A 24655-nucleotide genomic window follows, 5' to 3' on the forward strand; every position below is an offset into this window, starting at 1 on the left:
GTTTCAAAACTTCAAGTATATTATGTTTTTGCAGTCAGATATTTTCTGATGAAGATGAGATGAAGTGGCCTACTCTCACTAAAATTATTCTACAATGAAATCTGCCTTTACAAATGATTTTGCAGTTTGGATACACAAATTACTGTTATCTGTGGGGATTTTTTTTTCTTTTTTCTGTTCTTGTTCAGGATAAACATAGATAAAATTTCCTTAAATTTCAGCATTAAATCTCTTCTGGACCATAAGTTATTCTGTTTAATTATGAAAGTATTTACTTTGCTGATTTTATGAAAAATCCTGGGGCTTGTTTTAATTTAATTTTTTACTTTATAACATCTTTGAAAAAAGCAGTTTTTAATTAACTAGTGTGATGCTCAGATCTGATAGTCCAGAGAGTTATTTTATTCCTGTATTGTAGTCTGAGTAAAAATTAGGAACTTTTTTTAAATGCTTTAAATTATTGTGTCTATAGAAAAGGGCTAAAAATTTACAGATAGAAGTTGCATTGATTGCAGGTATATATTTGTCTAATTTTTAAAAGCTTCCATAATTTGATTCTGAGTTTGTCATCTTATACCTTACTTAGAATTAGATCTTTTTTGTTTTTCACACTATGTGCTCTGAGAGATATTATTATTATTATTACTATTATTATTATTATTATTTTGAGACGGAGTCTCGCTCATTTGCCCAGGCTGGAGTGCAGTGGCGTGATCTCGGCCCACTGCAAGCTCCTCCTCCCAGGTTCATGCCATTCTCCTGCCTCAGCCTCCCTAGTAGCTGGGACTACAGCCACCCGCCACCATGCCCAGCTAATTTCTTTCTGTATTTTTAATAGCGACAGGGTTTCACCGTGTTAGCCAGGATGGTCTCGATCTCCTGACCTCGTGATCTGCCCACCTCGGCCTCCCAAAGTACTGGGATTACAAGCGTGAGCCACTGTGCCCGGCCGAGAGATACTATTTTACGACATGATGAACCTTCTAGTCTTATTTTTTTTAGATTTGACAGAAATTGAAATGGGAATAAATTAAAATTTTAAGTTATATATGCCTAGAAATTATTTTCTAATTCTATTTTTAGGGTAACATAGTTTGGGTAGTAAAACATGATTTTGAAATATTTGATGCTTCCTTCACATGGCTAATTGGATATATTATCTTTTTATGCTTGGTTATTTTGATTGTTAGAGCTAAATTATATTTTCAGTTTATCATAAGTGTGTTTCTTCAAAGTTGTAAGCATTGGATTTTGTTTTAAATGCATTGGGCTGAGTCATAGCAACTCTTTTTGCAAGATTTCATTGATAACATCTTTTATTGAAATGAATGTAAAATAATTTACTTAAAATGATTATTAGAATTGTTTGTAATTAAGTCAACACTTCTGAGAGTCCAAAATCATAAGCTATGTATCTGATTTTATTTTAGCTAAAGAAGCAGTTGGGTGATAATGAAGCTATTACTCAAGAAATAGTGGGTTGTGCCCATTTGGAGAATTACGCTTTGAAAATGTTTTTGTATGCAGACAATGAAGATCGTGCTGGACGATTTCACAAGTAAGTAAAGAAAGAGAAAAATAATTTTATTAATTTTGTAACTGTATAACCAAAATGAACTAGTTTTCTCTGGAACACTTTCTAACCTGCTGATTGATTTAGGTTTTTTTAGGAAAAATTATCAAACCTCAATGGTGATTTTAGGTTAGAAATTCTGGCCTTTCTCTTAAAAGAAAATGGCTGAAAGAAGAAATACCCAGGGCAGATTTATTTACTTAGTAAATATACTCAGCTGTTTTTTAACATTTAGTAAAATCTGAGTTGATTTTAGCCAAAATTACAGCCTTGCCTGATGATTTTGGTTTTGAAGGTACCCACCCCAGTCAATTCAAATGATTTATCAGTATAATATTTACATGTAAAGAAATACATTATGGTTTGATATGGAGTCAGATAATACCATAATTACATTTTTCTAAAGTCAAAAACATACAAAAAATCTTGCCGTAGTACATTTACTTGTAATGTGAGCCTTGTTACTTTCTCATAGTAACAGATTAGAAAACCATTTTTGTTACTTTCTTGAAATCTGATTTTATTTAAAACATTGATTTCAGAGTGCTTTTATAAAGATAGGAATTTTTTTTCTTACAGCTAAATGACAAAACTACATTTTAATGTGTTTCATATTTAAACTAGACCAGCTCTCTTTTCTCTTCCAGAAACATGATCAAGTCCTTCTATACTGCAAGTCTTTTGATAGATGTCATAACAGTATTTGGAGAACTCACTGATGAAGTGAGTGTACATTCTTTATTGTCTTACTAGCTGAAGATCAGTAATGTTTCAGTTTATCAATATTGTTATTGCATTGTTTATTTACAGCAGAATGTCTGTCAGAAATTAATGCAAGCCAAAAATGTAATTTTGCATTTTTTATTAGCCATTTTTAAAAAGTAAATTATTTCCAATAATGTATTTTAATTTTGTACTAAGTTCTCTATTTTTATTTCTGTGTTTTTTTTTGAGACAGGGTATTGCTCTGTTGCCCAGGCTGGAGTGCAGTGGTGTGATCTCAGCTCACTGCAGCCTCAGCCTCCCCGGGCTCAAGCAATTCTCTTGCTTCAGCCTCCTGAGTATCTGGGACTACAGGCACAAGCCACCATAGCCGGCTAATTTTGTATTTTTTTGTAGAGACATGGTTTCACCAAGCTGGTCTCGAACTCTTGAGCTCAAGCAATCTTGCCTGCCTCCGCCTCCCAAAGTGCTGGAATTACAGGTGTGAACCCCATTGCACCTGGCCTGTAATAAGTTCTTTAAATCCAGCATGTATTTTACACTTCAGCATATGTGTGACTACTGTATTGGACAGCACAGGTTTACAGTTTGATCTTACTAAGTATTAACATATTACTAATCCTGTTTATTGTCAAGTTTTTACACTGTAATTTGTTCAACATACTTGAGGTAGAATCATTTTTTTTTTTTTTTTTTTGAGATGGAATTTTGCTCTCGTTGCCCAGGCTGGAGTGCAATGGCGTAGTCTCGGTTCACTGCAACCTCCGCCTCCCAGGTTCAAGTGATTCTTCTGCCTCAGTCTCCCTAGTAGCTGGGATTACAGGCGGATGCCACGACACCCAGCTAATTTTTGTATTTTTACTAGAGACGGGGTTTCACCATGTTGGTCAGGCTGGTTTCGAACTCTTGACCTCAGGTAATCCGCCCACCTTGGCCTCCCAAAGTGCTGGGATTACAGGCATGAACCAACACACTGGGACTGGAGGTAGAATCTTTTTATGACTTTTTTTCTGTTTAATTTCTAGTCAGCATTATTGTTAATGATTTGTTTCCCTTGTAAAATGCATATAGGACTTAATATTTTATAACATACTTTCTGTTCATTTTATCAATTTGATTCCCATAATGACTCTAAGGTAAGCGAAGCACATAACCATTGTATATACATGGGCAAATGGGGCTAAATGACACATTTACTACTTTAAGTTCAGTATTATTTTCACCATAACAGGCTTTACCATTCATGTGGAGAATTTATTTTCTGAGAGGGAATATATTAATCTAGAAAAAGAAAGAGTTATAAATGAGATTGATACATATGTGTTATATGAGTGATTTGAACACTATGGGCAATGTTGTTTTTTTGTGATCGAACTTTTTTTTCAAAATGATGAGTAGCTCTTAGTAAAGTCCCAAACAAAACAAAGTACAGTCACTGTATAAGGCATTTTTGTAAAAGACTGTATAGCAAAACTGCAAAAAGTTATTTTTTGTTTATATTCAAAATGAAGTTACTCTCTAAGCTTGATGAGTATAAGCAGGGGTTTTGCCAGCATGAAAGTTGTACAGGACATTTCAAAGTTGTGACAAATGAAAGACTTTTTTTTTTTTTGTGTGAGACTGAGTCTCGCTCTGTCACCAGGCTGGAGTGCAGTGGCACAATCTCGTCTCACTGCAACCTCTACCTCCTGGATTCAAGCGATTCCCCTGCCTCAGCCTCCCAAGTAGCTGGGCCTACAGGTGTGCGCCACCACACCTGGCTAATTTTTTGTATTTTAGCAGAGATGGGGTTTCACTGTGTTGGCCAAGATGGTCTCAATCTCCTGACCTCGTGATCCACCTGCCGTGGCCTCCCAAAGTGTTGGGATTACAGGCGTGAGCCACCAAGTCCAGCCAGGACTTTTTTTTGTAATGTGACTGTCCCTTTTATTTCAAAACGTGGAGCAATTTTGGCCCTTGGCCGCACACTGCCAGTGGCATTTCCCAGTAATTGAGCTAACCAGAAACCACCTGAGATATTTCAAAACAGCCCTACCCTAGGGTATGGGGCAATGCCCATTTAGAGCCACTGCTCTCAGATATTTTATACTCTTATACAGAGTCATATAAAGGAGAACTGATACCTGGAGTGTGAAAACCTGAACTGTTACTCAATGGGTATTACCTTTTTATATTCTGATGGCCTTATGGATCCACCTTTTTAACTCCGTTTTACCTCATCTCCTGTTATTAATGATCCCAATTTTCTTTTCTTCTCTGTTTTACTAGTGTAAGGCACTATGCTAAATACTTGGGGATACAGAGGTAATATAAACATGACATGATGGAAAGCTTTGAGTGGTTCAGTAGAACTTTGGAGAGTACCACGTAGGTGAAGGAGAATAGTGAGAATTCAGATTAGAAGAGTAAGTCATAAGCCAGGTCAGACAGATGATGGAAGACCTACAATCTTCAATTTGTATTTTTGAGTAAAGAACTATGCCTTGGGGTGCTTTGTATAATAGGAGTCTGTACAATGAACTGAAGTGAGGGAGAACTACAAAAACATTTGACAAAAAAAAAAAAAGAAAAAAAAAAACTGGTTGATTATTAACTGTGGGCCTTAGTTGAGAGGTGGAGAATTGTACATGATGAGTTGTTTTTGATTTGAGAAACAATAATATATTGAAACTTAGATTTTAAAATTTGAGGTGCAAGTATGACAGCCAAAAAGGAATTACCAGAAGCCTCTTGGAAATAAGCAAAAGACAGCAAAGTAGAGGGGACAATTCAAGTTATAAGATTAGACAAACCCTTCAGGTAAGTGGATTGTTTTGAATGAGAGAGAAGATGACTAAATAAATATCCTTGGTAAACACCTATTTTTGCAATGTAAGAGGAAGAAGTTAATAAACACATTTATAGATGTGAATGGAAATTCAAGATACCAGAAGAGAGGATCATGATAAGGCAAAGTAGCAGATCAGAATGCCACATGGTTTATTGTGCTCTGGGCCTACAGGCGTGCGCCACCATGCCTGGCTAATTTTTTGTATTTTAGTAGAGACGGGGTTTCACTGTGTTGGCCAGGATGGTCTTGATCTCCTGACCTCGTGATCTGCCCTCTCCTAGTTCTTATTTGGGGAAGCTACCTTCCCCTATGTATTTTAGAAGCAAGCACATAATCCTTTAAAGTTATAACTGCTAACAATGGTGAATCCAGCTAACAGGTAAAGTAATAATCATGGGAAAAAGAACAAAATTTCCAGAAATCTAAAGTGAGTAATAGGTTCTTTTCACTTAAGGAATATGTAACACTTACACATACATAAACTACATTAATTTATCTGTATTTCAGAAGAAAAATCTAGGTTTACTTTTAGCTACCATTAATGAAGAACCAGCTGCCTTAGTATTTTGAACATAGTAACTAGGGCAAAACTGTAAATGAGGCCAATGAGAAGGCTTCATGTGAGATTGGGGTGATGGGATGGGATTTGTTTAGATATTAAGGTTACTAAAGAGTAAGGGTAAAGGGATTTTTTTTACCCCCTATCTCACTACCCAACCTGCTCCCTAAGCCCCTTTGCCTTGCACTGGTGCTAGAATAAAGTAGCATCTTTGTTGGTGGATAAAGGATTCCAGATAGTTGGAGGGGTCTGGAATGGGATCCCACACAGAGTCCCACCTGGATCACTGCTTAGTGGAGCTGTAGGAGCGGGGCTGCCACCACCCACACCTACCTGAATGGTAGAGCCACTGGCAGCTTGCACTCTGAGCCTGGAAAAGGTGCAGGCTTTCAACTCCAGCCTGTGGGAGCAGCCCCAGGGGCTGTACCCTGCAAAGCTATAGGGGCAGAGCTGCCCAAGGCCACCACTTGTACCAGTGTTCCCTGGATGCTGGTCATGGAGTCAAGGATTATTTTGAAACTGAAGTTTAATGTCTACCATGTTGGTTTTTGGACTTGTGTGGGGCCTATAGTGCCTTTTTGTGGGCAGTTTCTCCCTTTTAGAATGGGGATGCTTACTCAATGCCTGTACCACCATTCTTTCTTAGAAGTAAATAACTTGCTTTTAATCTTACAGGCTCACAGGTAGAAGGAATGTGCCTTGATTCTTAGATGAGATTTTGGACTTTTGAGTTGATGCTGCAATGAGTTAAATCTTTAAGGGACTATTGGGAAGGGATGATTATATTTTGCAATATGAGGAGGACATGAGATTTGAGGGAGCAGGAGCAGAGGTGGAATTGTATAGTTTGGATGTTTGTCCCCCTCGAAACTCATGTTAAAATGTGATCCTCAGTGTTGGAGGTGAGGCCTGGTGGGAGGAGTGGTCATTGGGGTGGATCTTTTATGAATAGCTTGGTGCCCTCCCCATGGTAATAAGTGAGTTTTCACCCTGTTATTTCATGTGAGAAGTGGTGGTTTAAAAGAGCCTGGCGTCTCTCTTGCTGCCTCTCCTGCCTTGCGACATGCTGGCTTCCTTTTGCCTTCCATCATGAGTAAGAGCTTCCTGGGCCTCACCAGAAGCCAAGCAGATGCTGGGCCCATGCTTGTACAGCCTGCGGAATGTGAAGGCTCTTTTCTGTATAAATTAGCCAACATCAGGTATTCCTTTATAGCAGTGAAAACAGACTAATACAAGATGTAAACAACCTGAATAACCGAAGCCTTTTGTGTGATATCTGTACATGATGATTTGGGATATTCTAATTAAGTTATTTTTACTTAAAATTCCATCCCTTTTCAAAAAGGCCACTGGTTCACAAGATGAATTATGCAATTTACATAACTAATTCATCTTATTTTGAGCTTTTTTTCTCTGCAATTCATTCTTCTGTCATTGAAGAACCTACAGGAACTTCTTATTTCCTAACACTGCAAGTCCAAGCTCCTCTGTTGGATTTTCAGGTTTTCTGTCATGCTCCGTACTCTGCTTGCAGCCCTATTTGCTAGTCCTGCTTTGTAGACCAGGCTGCTCACTGTCTTCTCTTTTTTCACCTTTGGAAATGTGTTTTTAACTGGCCTTGCCTAAGTTTTATCTTCTCTTCAAGTCTCACCTACATTATTCTAGTCCTTACATGAATTTCTCCATTCTCTCAGCTCTCCCCCACCTGTATTTAGAGTTCTAACTTTATGAACATTACACTATGAATGTATTGACTTCATTTTTGTGAATTATATTTTTGAATAAATTATATTGCAAGCACTTGAAGAGGGGGCTTTGTCTTCTTGATTAGTTTCTGCTTGAAAAGTTGCTATAGTGTTTCATTTTTAATCTGTAGATGGAAAAATGCCTTACACTTGTTTATATATAAATTATTATATTTCATAACTTTTCTAAAATGTAATAGATCTCATTTACTCAATGACATTTTTCTTGGTAATTTCTTGATTTTTTTTCCTTTTAATTTCATGTCATTACTCGTATAAAACTATTTTCTTTAGTCCTTCAACATTTTTGTTTTTTTATTTTTTAATATTTTGTCTGCCACTATTCTATTTCTCAGTTATCTCTATTTTAGGTATATGTATTTAGCTCTTTTAACTGTGCCTTATTATCATTCCATCACAGCATTTTAATTAAATTTGCTGTTATGTAAGCTTTAGCTCTGTTGTTACATAACTGTAGTTCTCTTGGAATCAGTGCCCAGTTTTAGTTATAGAGTCAACATAAATATTTTCTTTTTCTACTATAGCATCTTGTGTAATCTGTTTGTGGCCAATATTATTGATAGGCTTCCTTTCATTGTATTTTAGATTCATTTTACTACTAGCAGTGTTTGAGGAACAGATAACATTTTACTATTTTTCATTCATAATCTTTGGTTAAGATTAATACTGCCAAGTTAGGTAGAACATGAAAATTACAGGTGAAAAATAATGCTATTCTTATATATGGAGTTTTTGCTATTTGAGGGAATGAGATGAATATGTTTTCTGCCCTCATTGAGCTTATTTTGTTTCTCACCTGGAAAGAGAAACAGAATAACTCTGATGATACATGATGTATTAATGAAATGTAGGGAAGGGATGCATTGGCAGTACCTAACATTAGCCTGGCACTATGCTTAGACACCTTGTTTCATCTTTCACAACTCTGAATTATAGTGAGAAAACTGAGGGTCAGAAAAATATAAAGTACTTGGCCCCAGATACATAGCCCAGGACAATGTTTCTCAAACTCTCTGTGATAAAGGTTCAGCCTTTTTTTTTTTTTAATTTTCAATTCTTTGCAGATGATTTTGTAAAATACAAATGCAAGTAATAAATGAATTACAAAAGAGAAAATTTAAAAAGGCATACAGATAGATATACAGCCTAATTTGCTACGTGTGTTTCAAATATTTCTAAATCCAGTGTCAGTATTATGTTGTCACAAACTCATAAGCAGTTTTGCAGACCAGCGGTGTTTCTGGGACCACATTTTGATTGGCACAGATCTAGACCCTTTTTGGATCCTGTTAGGGTCCTCCTTGCTTGAAAAACAGGGCTGCACATTTACTGAGGCAATAAGGCACATGAATAGCTGGCTGTGAGAAGGTAGTCTAAGGGTATCCATGTGCACTGGAAGGTTTCAAAGTGAGCAGCATCTTATTATTAGCCTAGAAAACCATGGTAAAGCAGAGACATTTTCTAACTACAAAATGTATTCCTTATATACACCATACTTTAGGTTTTCATGTTCTTACTGTATCCTGAAAGTCTCATTCTTAGCAATTATCATAATAGATAAATATAAGAGTAGGGTTATGTCTAATTACAGTAGAAATTCCATGTGTCTTGTGCTCACTTGTATAATAATTGCCAGGAACAATGTCTTATACCTAATTGATGAGTTGTAAATGAATGAAATATTTTTTCATACAGTATTAGTATAAAGTAGTTAAGAATGCAGGCATTGGGCCTCCAAATTCTATTATGTCACTCCATAACTGCATAACTTTGAGTGAGTTAACTTATGTAAGCCTGTTCCAACATACGTAAGATGATGAAAATTGTAATACCTATTTTGTCAAGTTGTCATGGAGATCAAGTGAGGAAATGTATGTAAAGCCTTTAGCAAAGTGCCTAGCATGTAAGTGCTTTAAAAAAATTAGCTCTTGCAGATTCTGGCAGTAGTAAGGAGAATAGCTTGAGAAGGCCAATTAGGAAGCCTTTTTGAACTAGGTTAAAAGATAAAAACTTGAGTTTTCAGAAAGGAGATCAGAGAGTAGGGTTACATTAAAAAAAAAAAATATGCTAAATGTGCTTTTTCTGTTGGAAGGTAATTTTTTTACACACAAAAAAATCAGTTCATATAGTCCATTCTAAGTACTAAATGTGTATTCATTGCTAGTTTTAGCCTGTAACCTGAGTCTGAAACATAGCTCTATCATATAATAATGTTTAAACCATGTTTTAATAATATTTTACTGAGCTGTATTTAGAGAGTTTGTCAGCAAATACATAAAATTTTTCATGGAAACTATCCTAAACTGATCTGGCTTATATATTTACTTTGTATTTAGATGAGCTTATTCATGGGCATTATGTATTACTGCTACTGTATTTGGGAGTCTAACGTGTACATTTGGAGTTCCAAAAGGAGAGTAGAAAGAAAACGAGTACAAAAAGATATCTGAAGAAATAATGACCACAGATTTTCCAAATTGAGTAAAAAAGCAGCTACAGATTCAAGAAGCACAGTGAACAATAAGATTAATATAAAGGGAATCACACCTAGAAACACTGTAGTCAAACCACTGAAGTCTAGTGATGGAAGAGAAAATCTTGAAAAAGCAGCCTTGAGAAACAATGTGTTACACACAGGGTAACAGTGTTGTGAGGGATAGTTGACTTCTCATTTTTAAAAAAATGGAGACCAGAAGATAATAAAATGACATATTTAGAGGGCTGAAAGAAAAAAAAAATAAATGAACAAAAACCCTGTCAACTCAGAATTCTATATACAGCAAAGCTGTGCTTCAAAAAATGAAGGTTTTAAAAAGACATTTTTAGGCAAATTAATTCATTGCTAGCAGGTCTGCACTAAAGATCCAAAGAACTAAAGAACAGCTAAAATGAAGGAAGTTTTTCAGGCAGAAGGAAAAGGATACCAAGCAGGAATTTGATTTACAGGAAGGAATGAACTACGCTGGACATAGTAATGTAGGTAAATGTAAAAGACTATATATTTTTCATTTCTTTAAAAGATACATGACTATATTTGTAAAAATTATTTTAACTATACATATCTATTTGGCAAACCCTAAAGGCAGAGAAGGGGAAGAGAAGGAAACATAAACAGGTGGGACCAATGCAAAACACATAGCAAATGTTAGACCCAAATACAGCTATGTTGTTACCTACCATAATTGTAAATGGACTAACACCCAAATTTTATAGTAGAGGTTTTCAGACTATATTTTTTTAAAAAGCAAGCCTTAACTGTATACTGTTTCTAAGAGATACTGTTCAAATACAAATATAAATATTTTGAAAATGAAAATATGGAAAAAGATGCTTAATGCAGATACTAAGTAAACAGAATCTCAAGTGGCCATAGATAAAACAGACTTTGAGTAGATGTGTTACTAGAAATAAAAGGGGACATTTTATAATAAAGGGGTCAGTTCATCAAGAAGACAATACAGTTACAAATGTCTGTGCACCTAATAATAAGACTTTCAAACTATATGAAACAAAAATCGACAAAAAGAAAAGAAAAATAAGGAAAAATTCATAATCATAATTGGAAATTTTAACACCCCCGTTAGTCATCGATAGAATAGTTTTTTAAAATCAGTAAAATAAAATAAATCAATACAATAACACAAATAACGAGTGGCCACATAAAACTGTTGTCTAGAATGTGAAAAACCAAGAGCCTTCATACATTGCTTGATGGAGATGTTAGATGTTATATCCACTTTAGGAAACGAGTTGGCCATTTTTTTTTAATGCTAAACATACTCCCTTTTACCCAGCAATTCCTATTCTGGTTTTTATCCAAGAGAAATAAAAACATGTCTTGAAAAAGACTTGTTCAGGAGTGCTTACGGGAAGTTTTTTCTTAATAGCCCAAAGCTAGAAACAACCCTGATATCCACCAACAGGGGCGCTGGTAAACACATTGGGGTATTAGATACAAAAAGGAACTGACTACTGATATAACCTACAGCATGGATGAATCTAGTAGACATTATGCTGAGAAAAAAAGAGCCAGTGTTGCCCAGGCTGGAGTACAGTGGTGTGATCTTGGTCACTGCAACCTCCGCCTCCCAGGTTCAAGTGATTCTCTTGCCTCAGCCTCCGGAGTAGCTGGGATTACAGGTATGTGCCACCACGCCCAGCTAATTTTTGTATTTTTAGTAGAGATGGGGTTTCACCATGTTCAGGCTGGTCTCCAACTCCTGACCTCAGGTTATCCATCCCCCTCGGCCTCCCAAAGTGCTGGGAGTACAAGCATGAGCCACCGTGCCCAGCCAGTGGCCAATTATTATTATTTTTTTTTGAGATGGAGTATCGCTCTGTCTCCCAGGCTAGAGTGCAGTAGCAGGATCTCAGCTCACTGCAAGCTCTGCCTCCCAGGTTCATGCCATTCTCCTGCCTCAGCCTCCTGAGTAGCTGGGACTACAGGAGCCTGCCACCACACCCAGCTAGTTTTTTGTGTTTTTAGTGGAGACAGCACTTTGGGAGGCCGAGGCGGGCGGATCACGAGGTCAGGAGATCGAGACCATCCTGGCTAACACGGTGAAACCCCATCTCTACTAAAAATACAAAAGATTAGCCGGGCGAGGTGGCAGGCGCCTGTAGTTCCCAGCTACTTGGAGAGGCTGAGGCAGGAGAATGGCGTGAACCCCGGGGGGCGGAGCCTGCAGTGAGCCGAGATCGCGCCACTGCACTCCAGCCTGGGTGAAAGAGCGAGACTCCGTCTCAAAAAAAAAAAAAAAAATAAAAATAAATAAATAAATAAATAAATAAAATAAAATAAAAATAAATTTACAAAATAATAAGGAGGCTGAGAGGCACTGAGGTCAGTCACAATGGAGATGGACCCTGCTCTAACTCTGTATAACCATCTATAAAGTAGGTTAATAATAGTATCAAATATCTGAGATTGTTGTGAGGGTACGATAAATGCTTGACGCCATAGTAAATACTCAAAAAGTATTAACTGTTATGATTACCGCCGGTTATTCCCATCCTGCTCCATTAAAGCAGGATGTTTGGTTTGTTCACCATTGTATCCTGTATGATTCCCTTCATGTATAGGTGTGTGTACATGCGTGCACACCAAAGGAAGTTGATCTGGGAAGGGATATAAATAGAAGTACAGTTTACCCAGGTATATTAATCTGTTTGTCAAAATATTAAATTGTGCACTGAAGATGTATGCATCTCAAAGTATGTTCGTTTTACTGCAGAAGTTAAATATTGAACTATTTTGTTGATAGGTTTGGTTTATCTTAGTATGGGCTGGCAGTTCTAAACCTGCTTATTCTATATTCTAGGAGTGACCAAATGATTAAATATATTGAGGGAGACAGTTTTCTCACTTTTGGGGAATTTAGTTACAATGTGGAATGCGAGAAGACTAGATTGTGTTGTGCTGTTAGGTTGGAATATCTTCTTAATTCATGCTTTTAAATATATTACACTAGATGAATAGATATATTTATATAGGTATAATATGTATACTATAGTTTCTGTATCTCTATACTCTCCTAGGAGCAATGATGCAGCAGTAGCAGTGAGCACACAGTGAGCATCCCTAGTGCCTGATTTTCTATTCTAATTTTATTCTGCATAAGGAACCAGGACTTTCGTAAAAAGTGCTTAATCTAGGGCTAAGTCCAGGAAAGCTACAGATAAGGCCGGACCTTCTTGTGACAGAAAGTAGAAGAGTTATCATAATCATAGGACCCAGAAGCTGACTTGAAAGGGTTCCCATTGTCCAAGCCAGGGACAGTTTGAGCATAAAAATGAGAATGATAGTAATGGATGATAACTCATTGAATAAATTAAGAATCTGTATAGGTCCAGACTGATACATATGAAGAAATAAATAAATGAATAAATAATAGAAGAGCAGAGAAGGCTCTTTGTCATAGTATTCTAACTATAAATATACAAATAATGATAAAATTAGGAAATTGTTAGTGGGCTTTAAAAGTAGTAGGTGGAAAGTTTGATAAAAAGAAGTATATTTACATGTCTCTGAATATCTTACCAAATTGCTTATTGATATCAGAGGAAAATAGTAATTCAATAATGAGAAAACTTGTCACGCACGTCCTTAGGCCAAGTCATTAAACCTAACACCACTAATATTGGAACAACCCACATCATGTGCATCCTAATAAGATGATCTGAAAAAGACAAACATCGCTTCAGTGATAATGCTGCCAAAAATGTATAACCCGAACATCATCATGAGGAGACGTCAGACAAATCAATAGACATTTTACAGCTTGGTTGGTATTTTTTAAAAAGTCAAGGTCAAGAAACACTAATCATGCTCCTTAGATTAGATCTGGGCCTGGGGGAAAAATAACTACAAAGGACGTGACTGGGACAATTGACAAAATTTATTGGGACTGTGGATCAGACAGTAATGTTGTGTAAGTATTAAATTTTCCGATTTTTGAGATTTTGGAAAGTGCAATGAAAGGGTAAGGGGACATAGTGTCTTCAATTTACTCTTAAATGGCACAGAAAAAAAAATATATATATATGTATATATATACACACACAGACGCACTTTTTTTTTTTTGAGATGGAGTCTCGCTCTGTTGCCCAGGGTGGAGTGCAGTGGCGTGATCTCACCTCTCTGCAAGCTCCACTTCCCGGGTTCACGCCATTCTCCTGTCTCAGCCTCCTGAGTAGCTGGGACTACAGGTGCCTGCCACCATGCCCAGCTAATTTTTTGTATTGTTAGTAGAGATGGGGTTTCACTGTGTTAGCCAGGATGGTCTCAATCTCCTGACCTCATGAACTGCCTTCCTTGGCCTCCTGAAGTGCTGGGATTACAGGCATGAGCCACCGTGCCCAGCCTGACACACAAACTTTTTATATTTTTGTATATATATATACTTTTTGTACATTTATATGTAGAAATAAATTGATAAAACAAAAATTAAATAGTTGGAGAATCTGAGTAGAAGATATGTGAGAGTATGTTGTGCTATTTTTAAAACTTTCTGTAAATTTGATGAAAACTGTATTTTTTTTCAAAAAATAATTAACATTGGTTTCTTTTCTTACCCCAGTAGATTAAGTATTAAACAGTTACCGACCATACCTTGTTTGGAAATCTTTTGTTTACTTGGAAAGTATATTCCAATGTTACGATATTTTAAAAATAGAGGAGTTATATTTAAGTCTTTGTATATTAAGTTATAGTTATGATTGGGGGGGTATAGTTTTACTCTCCCTTTTAAAAACTTGTTTGATGAAATTATAGTTGCTTTGAAAAATATAAAAGGATTAAAATGTTGAATGAATATCAGGAAATACATGTAATCTGTGACTATAAATATTTCAGTATCTGAGTCATTTTGATAATAAATTTGTTTATGTGTTTTTCAAGCATTTCTCATTATACCATGTCTGAGTGTTCTGGGAGTTATGTGGAAGTCTTGTTTATATAATAACTTGGGAGGTTGAGGGACTAAGAGTATACATGTATTTGTGATGTTGCCACAAAGTTAGAGATTATTAATCACATTTTTATCACTGACTACTTTGAAAATCTTATGAAAGCTGTGGATTCTCATGCTAATGTGTATTGCATTTTTGCATGTAATTTGGGGGGTGTTCTAGGAAGAGGCAAGAGAGAGTGCTACATTTTTTAGACTACAGTACAAGCTACCTATTCTTGTTCAAGAAATAACAAGGAGAACAATGTGGCAGAATCCAGAATGAGAAGGAGGGATAGGATAGGAGATGAGAATGAGGGTGGTGGGGGGAGGATTCAAACAGAGAACTGATAAAATTTGACTTGTATTTTTAAAGTATTGTTCCTTTCTGTAATGGACAAGAGTGGAAAAGGCAAACTCATTAGTACGTTATTAAATAATCCAGGTAAAAGATAATGCTTGCTAGGACCAGAGTTTGCAGAAGAGGACATGTTGAGTAGTGGTTGGATTCTGGATATATTTTGAATGGAGAGCTGACAAAATTTAACAGATTCATTGGCAGAGTGTAAAAGATGCAGAGAACTCAAAAATGACTCCAAGCGTTGGACCTGACAGCTGTAAGATCATTCTTAACCATTGTGGCCATTTATAGACTTGGTGGGGGAAAATCAGGAGTTGGTTTTGAACTTGGAGGAGCTTATCAAACATACAGGAGAAATGTGGAATTGGATGTATGCTTATACAAAATCCTAAGGTTCAGTGAAGTCTGAACAGAAGATATAAATTTGGAAGTTGGCAGCAAATACACCTCATGGTATTTAAGGCTGGTATATTTAAAGCCATTGTACTGCATGAGATCATCAAGTGTAGAAAGAGGAGACAAGGAATCCAAGAGCTGAAGCCTGAGGTACTCCTGACACTGGGACGTGAAAAAGAACCAGTATAAAAGGACTGAAGGAGCGCACAGCAAGGGAGAAGGAAAACCAGGAGGTCATAACCAGGAAAGCAAGTGTAAAGGGGGCATCAAGGAATGGGGTGGGAAATAATCCCCTGTTCATGCTGATAGGCGTCAAGGAAGATGGCATGTAAGCCTTGAATTTAGGTGGCAAAAACTACAATTACTTTCACACCAACCTAATAGCAATATAGAAGTAATCTGTAGCCTTAATGAAAGCTGTTGCAGTGAGTGATGGAGATTAAAAACTTGCCTAGGATGGGTTCAATATAAAATCAAAGAGGAAGAATTAGATGGAGACAGCTGGTGTAAAACTTTGTCTTTCAAGGTGACTTTTTGGTATGTTAATGGAGAATAATTTATATCAAATTTTTCATAGCTCTAGCTAGGAATTTATTATTACACTCTTGTGATTCTTATAGGTAATAAGTTTGAAAATCCCTCCTCCAGCCTATGGTTGCTGTTCTCTAACCAGTCATGCTTCAGTGTAGCAAGTGATTTAAAAATTAAATGAAAATTCATGCTAATTCTTAAGTGGCCAAAATTTGCAGTTGTCAGTGATTCTCGTCAATCTAGTAACAAAACAGGAACTTGGAGGCCAAGGACAAAAGTAAAAGTTCTTTTTGCAGTTCCTGTCTGTTAGAAAGGATGTTTAATCAGCCAAAAGGAGTTAATGAATTTCAAAAATACATCTTGAAAATTTCCTTTTAAAATATTGTTTAGTATCCAGCATCCTTTACATCCTTTATTTTAAATAAAACAACATTGAAAAGTGAATTAGGGGAGTTACAACTGCCAGAAATTTCTGCTAAATAGTATATGCATCAGTTTGTAGGAATAGGGATGTTTTGGAAACAGGGTGAAATAAAAATTAAATACGTTGCTTTACTAAAATGAGCCCTTTTCAACTTAGTTTCTTAAATTTCACATACTAATGCAGAAACTCAAATTGGTTTAAACTTCTCTACACTGCTCATGCTTAGATATTAGGACTGAAAGAACCTTCTAAAGTTATTACAACTTCTCCACTAAGTCTTTAGACAGGATTAAATTATTTCAGATAGAAGAAAATTTGGCCTAATTTTAAAGACCCTCAAAGAAGGCAGTTTAAACTTTCCTTAGCAATTTATTCATTTACTTTTAATATAGTTTTCTTCGTAACTACCAAAAGGTATATTCTGCATTGATAAACATTAAGTAGCTGACCTTTAAGGCTTATTTTCTGTTATTTCATCTATTTTAATCTGAGTTGCAAATTGCAGTGTGGTAATTGTAGTTCACCAAGATAGACCTGAATGAGTGGCTAACTTTACTACTAAAACAGTATGACCTTCAGTAAATTACTTTACTTTTGTAATGACGTTTCTTCATCTCTAAAATGATATAGAATCCCAAGAAAGAAGGATGAAGAAATAGGGACTTCAGATAAGACACGTGTCACATTTAGGGATGTCGGTTATTGCGTGGTTTCACATTAGACTCTAAAACTCATGCTTGACTCATTCATCTTATGTATCCCCAGCACTTAGCATATTACCTGACTTGAGTAAATAATAAATAACTGTTGACTTACTGGAACTGAGGGTGTATAGGGAGTAAACATTTGCACTTAGCCTTGGAGGAAAGGAGACTGGGCAGAAAGGAAACCATGTTAGATAAGAGAGAATGGCATAAGAAGAGAACGCAGGTAAGACAGGAATCCAATCTTGATTGAGGGAAATGGAAATAAGACTGAGTGTCCACAATGTGGAGGGCCTTGAATGCCAGATTAAACTGTATTTACATTGAGCCAGTCTTATAATGTCTCAAAGCCTTAGTGTGAGTGAAATGTGACCTGCCTAAATTTCGAGGTTCTGATGAAGACCAAGTAGAGGAAAATGTGTGGAAGTGCTAACCTGTAGAATGCTATAAAGATGTCAGTCCAAGACTTTAATCTTGTCTTGGATTTATCTTACTTATCCAACTAGCATTTAATATGTTATCTTCTATCCATGGCATATTGGTTTATTTATCTTTATTCTCCAAATATTTCCTTATTTCTACCTTTGCTTGTACTTTTCCTTCTCTCTAGAATCTTGTTATTGCTTCCATTTTTTCACATCTTACCCATCTTGTGTGGCCAAACTAAAGTATCATTTCCCTTACCTTATTCTGTTTTTTCTTTATTCTCTGAACTGTTCCATGTATGTACTATAGGAAACAGGTTTAACACTTCCTACTAAGTGTGTTTTTATAGTAATAGTTCTTTGTATTTTAATTTCATATCCATAGCCAGATGATGAGCTCCCTAAGGGCGGAAATAATGTATTGACTTATTTTATATATCCCATATTGCTAATTAAAGGTCTTAATTAATAGGAAACTTTTACAGAGCCTAAAACTATGTTGAGGTTAACTATACATACCTTATGTTTTCCCCCAAAGAGGTAAAGTTTAAAAATTTAGGGTAATTAATTACCTTCATTAGTTTTCATTGCTGGAGCATAGGTTAATAATAAACATTTTAAAAGAATGTCATTTTGCAGAGACTGAATTCAAGTGAACATAGAGACTCAAATCTGATACTAATCCAGCATTTGTAGCCCTTCAATTCTAGTTGCTCAGGGTTTTGAAAAATTAAAAATAATCTGGAAAAGTCAGTGCTTTAGCACATATATTCTTTGCTCTGAAAAAATGAAAAAGGAAGAAAAAGGTGAACCACAGGATATTGCTGTTTCTATAGGCCTAAAACAAATACTGGAAATTTCAAGTCATTCTATCTAACTGTATCATAAATGTAACAGAACTTCCTAAATCCAGTAGCCACTTACATGCCACAGAAATAATGATCTCTTGTACTACCACAGAAATTTCAATTAGAATCAGTTAAGCTTCCATACATTGGAGATATGTATACTTCTTGAGCAACTACTACATACTGGTCACAAAGTCAAGTGCTTGGTATAAACAACAGGTAGACTCTGCTTTTAATGAGCTTATATTGTAAGGTATGTGGGTGTTTTGAGGGTCGGGGAGGACACTTTGTCAGCATCCTTATATAATTATAAACTATGATAAATGTTTTAAAAAAAGATGTAAGATTACTGGAGAGTCTGACCTTAGATTGGGAACATCAGGAAAACCTTTCTGAGGAAGTGCCATTTGATCTGGCATATGAGGAATGAGCTGAGTAGGAGTGAGTTAGCTGGGTGAGGAAGAAAAAAGACAGTAGGCAAACAGATTGTATGGGCCATGGCATGTGTAGTAACAGAAAAAAATGCATAGCTGGATAGTAGTCAGTGAATGGGATAGGGACATTGAGAAGAGGTTGGACAGTCAAGAACCAGGTAGAGTAGACCCTTGTATCCAAAGTTAGAGTTTATTTTGCATTTTAACTGAAAAGATTGACATGAATGGATTTATATTTTAGAAAGATCACTGTACTCAGAGCACTGGATGAGGAAGATGTGGTAGGGGCTAGGGCAATAATAGAAGTTGGGACAAATTAGGGGGCTATTGCAGTGAAAATGGGGAGATGAAGACCAATCAGGGTATGTTTCAAAAGGAAAATCAACTGGATTCTTGGTGAATTGGTAAGGGAGTGGGGGGAGAGGCAAAATATAGGGAGAGCTGTTAAAAATGACTCCTCCCATTTACTTGAGAGTGAAGTTCCCAGAGGGCAGGAGAGGTGGTAGGGGGATCAAAAGAACAGTTTTAATTTTAATTGTATGTGAGACATCCAAGCGGTGATGTCACGTAGTCGGGTATTTGTCAAAGCAGATTCTGGCTAGATTCATAAATTTAAGAATAATAAATTTATCAATAGTATTTAAAGCTATGGGAAGGCATATGAAGAGGTTAAAAAAAATAAGCTAGATGGCAGGATCATGATGCTTGTATGAATCTGGTAGGTGGTATAATGGCTTAAGACAGCCCACTGTGAGATAATAACTGGCAACTGATATGATGTATGAACTGGAGATGGAGGAGAGGGAGAATGAATGAATATACATTATCTGAAGGGAACTGCCTCTATTCATTCAGCTCAGATAATTATTACTAAATAAATCTGGGCCCAGATATTTCATTTTTAAAAGAGAAGTTAGAAATTTAGCTTTTATGTAACTTTTCCCGTATTTGGATATAGAAAACATAATTCATATTTAAAATTCTATATGAGTTATTATTGATTGCGCTCACTATTTTGCACTCTGTCCTAGGACAGAGTATTTAAAATTACTTGAAGGTCAGCTGGAGGATTAGGAGCCAAAGGAGATCAGAGAGAAACCAAGAGAATAGAGTGTCACAAAAACTAGAGTTAGAGAAGGTTTCACAAAGATTGGCATAGTCCAGGGCTTTTAATATATTTACAGAGTATAGCAGTTTGGTAAGATGATACCTAAAAAGTGTCCCTTGGATTTTCTAGTGTAGACTAGGCAGTTGATATTAGCAAGAGCAATTCCTCAAATGAACTGACAACTTAAGTGAGGAACAGGCTGACACATGTGGGCTCCCTGCCAGTAAAAGACACAGGCATATTCAACTTCCCTGACCTTTTGTGTTACTGGAGAATATGAACTAAACAGAAGAAATATACCCTCCCCATCCCCCAGAGTGAACTGAATGGTGAAGAAGTGAAGACTAAATGTGGATACTTCTGTTGGAAAGCTCGTTTATGAAGTGGAGCAAAATGTCATACCTGGAAGAAAATCAGAATCAATGTGTAGATTTTTTTAATTGAATATGTAAGAGGAGTGTTTGATAAGAAGGAAATGTGATACAAATTTAGTAATTTAGGGGTTAATTTTTTTAGTTTTCTGTACAGAAGCTACCTCTAGTAGTATCTAGAGACTCACATTATAGAATACTCAACTAAGTATCTGGACCACCTGCTGCATTTGTACTTATCAATGACTTCATGGATCTTTGCAAAAGAATACTCTTATTTCTTTTTTTTTTTTGGCCGGGAGGAGGTCCGGAGCTGGGCTGGTGCAGTGGCGCAGTCTTGGCTCACTGCAACCTCTGCCTCCTGGGTTCACGTGATTCTCATGCCTCAGCCTCTTGAGTAGCTGGGATTACAGGTTTGTGCCACCATGCCCGGCTAACTTTTTGTGTTTTTCATAGAGACGGGGTTTCACCATATTGGCCAGGCTGGTCTCCAACTCCTGAGCTCAGGCAGTCCACCCTCCTTGGCCTCCCAAAGTGCTAGGATTACAGACATGAGCCACTGTGCCTAGCCCTCTATTTCTTTCTTTCTTTCTTTCTTTTTTTTGAGACAGAGACTCGCTCCATTGCCCAGGCTGGAGTGCAGTGGCATCTGCCTCCCAGATTCAAGTGATTCTCCTGCCTCAGCCTCCCGAGTAGGTGCAACTACAGGCACGTGCCACCACGCCCAGCTAATTTTTGTATTTTCAATGGAGACAGGGTTTCACTACGTTGGCCAGGCTGGTCTCGAACACCTGACCTCGTGATCTGCCTGACTTAGCCTCCCAAAGTGGTGGGATTACAGGCGTGAGCCACTGTGCCTGTTTTCAAATAGTAAAACCATGTTCGCTCTGGAAATCTAATGTGCATATAAATCACCTGGGGGTCTTGTAGTGCAGGCGCAGGCTGGCACTTGTAGATCAGGTTCAGTAGATCTGGGGTGGACTTGAAGATTCTGCATTTCTAACAAGTTCCCAAGTGATAACGATGCCACTATAAAGGTTGTTGAAAATTTAAACTAAAAATCACTAGCACATCCAAAATTCTAAGAGATTTTTATATTTTTTAAAGCAAATTTGTATCTTATATCCTGTAACATTAGCATATCATGTTACATTAGTTTTAAGGCATAGAAGAAGAGGCAACTAACAAGTTCTTCATGATCTTTTCAGTTAACCCAATGAGGTATTATTTTTCCCTTTTTAGAATCAGGGTAACAGGTTCAGAGCTGTTAACTAGCATGTGACTAGTTAAAAAGTCAGGTTTACCTGCCTATCAGTCTAGCGTTTGCTTTAACCACCACATCTTAATTTTCTTTTTATTTTTTTCTTGATTTGTACAGATCTGTTTTTTTGTCTTTAGTGAGAATAATTCAATCTATTGTTATTTTTATATTTAGTCTTAGAATTCTACTTTAGCCTATTTCTCCCCTGTGCAGAAGAGTTGCAAATTTTGCTGGAAGGACACTCCTGTTTTTCCATTGCATATACTTTCTGAAATGTTATATGCTAAAAGAGAACTGGGCATATGTTTTGAGGACAATAGCTTTTCATGAATTCTGTCAAGCCTTAAATACTTGGTGGATTCCAGCAGTAGGGTGGGGTATTGCCAGTTTCTTTTAGAGCTGTAATCTGCAAAAATAGGTTTTATCTCAGAAATATGATATAGGTCATCATAAATGTTTACTTTTTACTTCTTTACCATAGTCCAATGTTGATATAAAAATGCTCTCTTTTAGAATGTGAAACACAGGAAGTATGCCAGATGGAAGGCAACATACATCCATAATTGTTTAAAGAATGGGGAGACTCCTCAAGCAGGCCCTGTTGGAATTGAAGAAGATAATGGTATGTATTTATTTATTCTGAGTAAAAGGACTTAGTAGAATCATAATTATTCAGTACATTACTCAAAGTTTTTGGAGGGAACAATACAGTTTTGTTTTCATCAGGCCCAGAATCAATGAAAGTTAAGTATAAAATCATAAACTTAAGGACAGTGAGAAATAGAAATAACAGTCAAACGGCTGTAATACCTGTCCATGTCAACAAAGTGACTTATCTGTCTCCTACTTTTTTTTTTTTTTTTATGAGACAGAGTCTCGCTCTGTCGCCCAGGCTGGAGTGCAGTGGCGCGGTCTCGGCTCACTGGAAGCTCCGCCTCCCAGGTTCATGCCATTCTCCTGCCTCAGCCTCCCAAGTAGCTGGGACTATAGGTGCCTACCACCATGCCTGGCTAATTTTTTTTGTATTTTTAGTAGAGACGGGGTTTCACCATGTTAGACAGGATGGTCTCGATCTCCTGACCTTGTGATCCACCCGACTCGGCCTCCCAAAGTGCTGGGATTACAGGCGTGAGCCACCATGCCCAGCCTCCTACTTTTAATTAGATTTCATTCCTGTTATACAGGAAAGGCAATCCATTTATAATTTATAAAATGTTTTCAAACCACGAAGAATACTGTATCATTTTTTGTAAATCTATTTGAGTTGTGTAGGTTATTTGGAGAGTTAGTAATACATTCACATGGTTCAAAAAAAATCATGGAGTATATAAAAATATGAATTGAATTTCTCCTGTCTACCACATCCCCCATCTTCCCAGATCCTCCCAAAACTCAAGCATTGTTTTTAGTTTTTTTTGTGTATCTTTACAGAGATCATTTTTTATGAATTTACTACCAAGTAGAAACATATATGCTCCATTTTTTCATGCCACTGGTAATATACATACTGTTCTGTACCTGGCTCTGTTTTTTTTTTAACTTAATATGTACAGGAAAATTTTACCATCACACAGTGCATTTTACAAATTTTAATCACGAAAAAATAAAAGTCTTATTATTTTACTTGGCCTTTCAGTTAATGTGTAATAGAAAAGGGAAACCTTTTTTCACTTACTTGTTTTTTATGTATTAGACGTAGTAAATAGATGGTTATAAAGGGAACGACCACTGTTCTTGGAACTGAGAAAATTCCAAACGATCCTTGCATTTTGTTACACACTTTTATGCATTTGTGAAGATAATTATCCAATGCAGGCATCAGTAAACTTTCTTAAAGGATCAGATAATAAATATTTTCAGTTTATGAATGATACTGTCTTTGTTGCAGCTGTTTAGCTCTGCTGTTGTAGTACAGAAGTAGCCATAGATAATATGTAAAAAAGTGAGTGTGGTTGTGTTCCAGTAAAGCTTTATTTACAATAACAGGCTGCCAGCCCACTGGCCATAGTTGGCCAACTCCAATCTAATTAATCTCTTTAGATCTATTATTATAATGAATTATATTGAAAGATTGCCTATTATTGAACCAGTTTTACATTGTGTAATAAACCCCACTTGGTCATGATATTTTTTTTTTATTATACTGATGGGTTCAGTTCACTACTATATCATTTAGGATTTTTATGTTGACATTTATAACTAAAGATGGTCTACAGTTTTCCTTTTTGGTATCAATGTTACGATGTTATGCTTACTTCATAAATATAATCAGAATGTTTCTATTCTTTTTCTATGCCTTGGAACAGTGGAATTATCTGGTCTTTAAATGCACCCTAGAAATTTTTTGTGAAACCAACTAGCCATTTTACTTTTCGGGACTGTTCTAGATGTTGTATTTTAGGTATATTGAAATACCTAATAAATTGTCAATTTGGGGTTTTCAGCATTCTTTCAATATCAGTAACTTCTCTAATCTTAAAACTCTTTTAACATTTTGCCTTTGAAAGTAGGAAGTGTGCATTTGGATTATCATGTTGATCTGTTTTGTTCTGAAATGGTTATTGTAGGCCCTTACGATTAATAATGCTAACTAAATAGATTATTAAATTTAGATAGTTTTTGTTTTCCAAAAGTCAGCTTAAATGGAAGTTGTCATTTCTGTTATTTACTTTCATACAGACTTGATGGAGTTTCTGGATAGTAGAAAATTGTAAGCTACAGAATACTAATAATAAATCCTCTACAATATAAAGGAGAATATTTTCACTGCATACTTTTTCAACTCATTAACTTAAAACATAACCTGTTGTCATAATCAGGGCTTAATGTCATAACTTCTAATAATGTCTTCTCAAAGATAGCCTATATATCTATAAGATATAATGTCATTAAA

At 36.3% G+C, this 24655-nt stretch overlaps 1 protein-coding gene across 1 annotated transcript in view; it reads left to right on the forward strand.

The window, feature by feature from the left end:
- The window catches only part of VTA1 (vesicle trafficking 1), a 73766-nt gene that overhangs the window by 20292 nt on the left and 28819 nt on the right, over nucleotides 1–24655 (forward strand). Inside the window, exons 3-5 of the mRNA XM_032160449.2 lie at nucleotides 1431–1558; nucleotides 2221–2296; nucleotides 22276–22384. Of these exons, the coding sequence (XP_032016340.1) occupies nucleotides 1431–1558; nucleotides 2221–2296; nucleotides 22276–22384 (313 nt within the window). The remainder of the gene's footprint in view (nucleotides 1–1430; nucleotides 1559–2220; nucleotides 2297–22275; nucleotides 22385–24655) is intronic.

Source organism: Hylobates moloch, unplaced genomic scaffold (assembly GCF_009828535.3).
Source record: "Hylobates moloch isolate HMO894 unplaced genomic scaffold, HMol_V3 SCAFFOLD_2, whole genome shotgun sequence".
NCBI lineage: Eukaryota > Metazoa > Chordata > Mammalia > Primates > Hylobatidae > Hylobates > Hylobates moloch.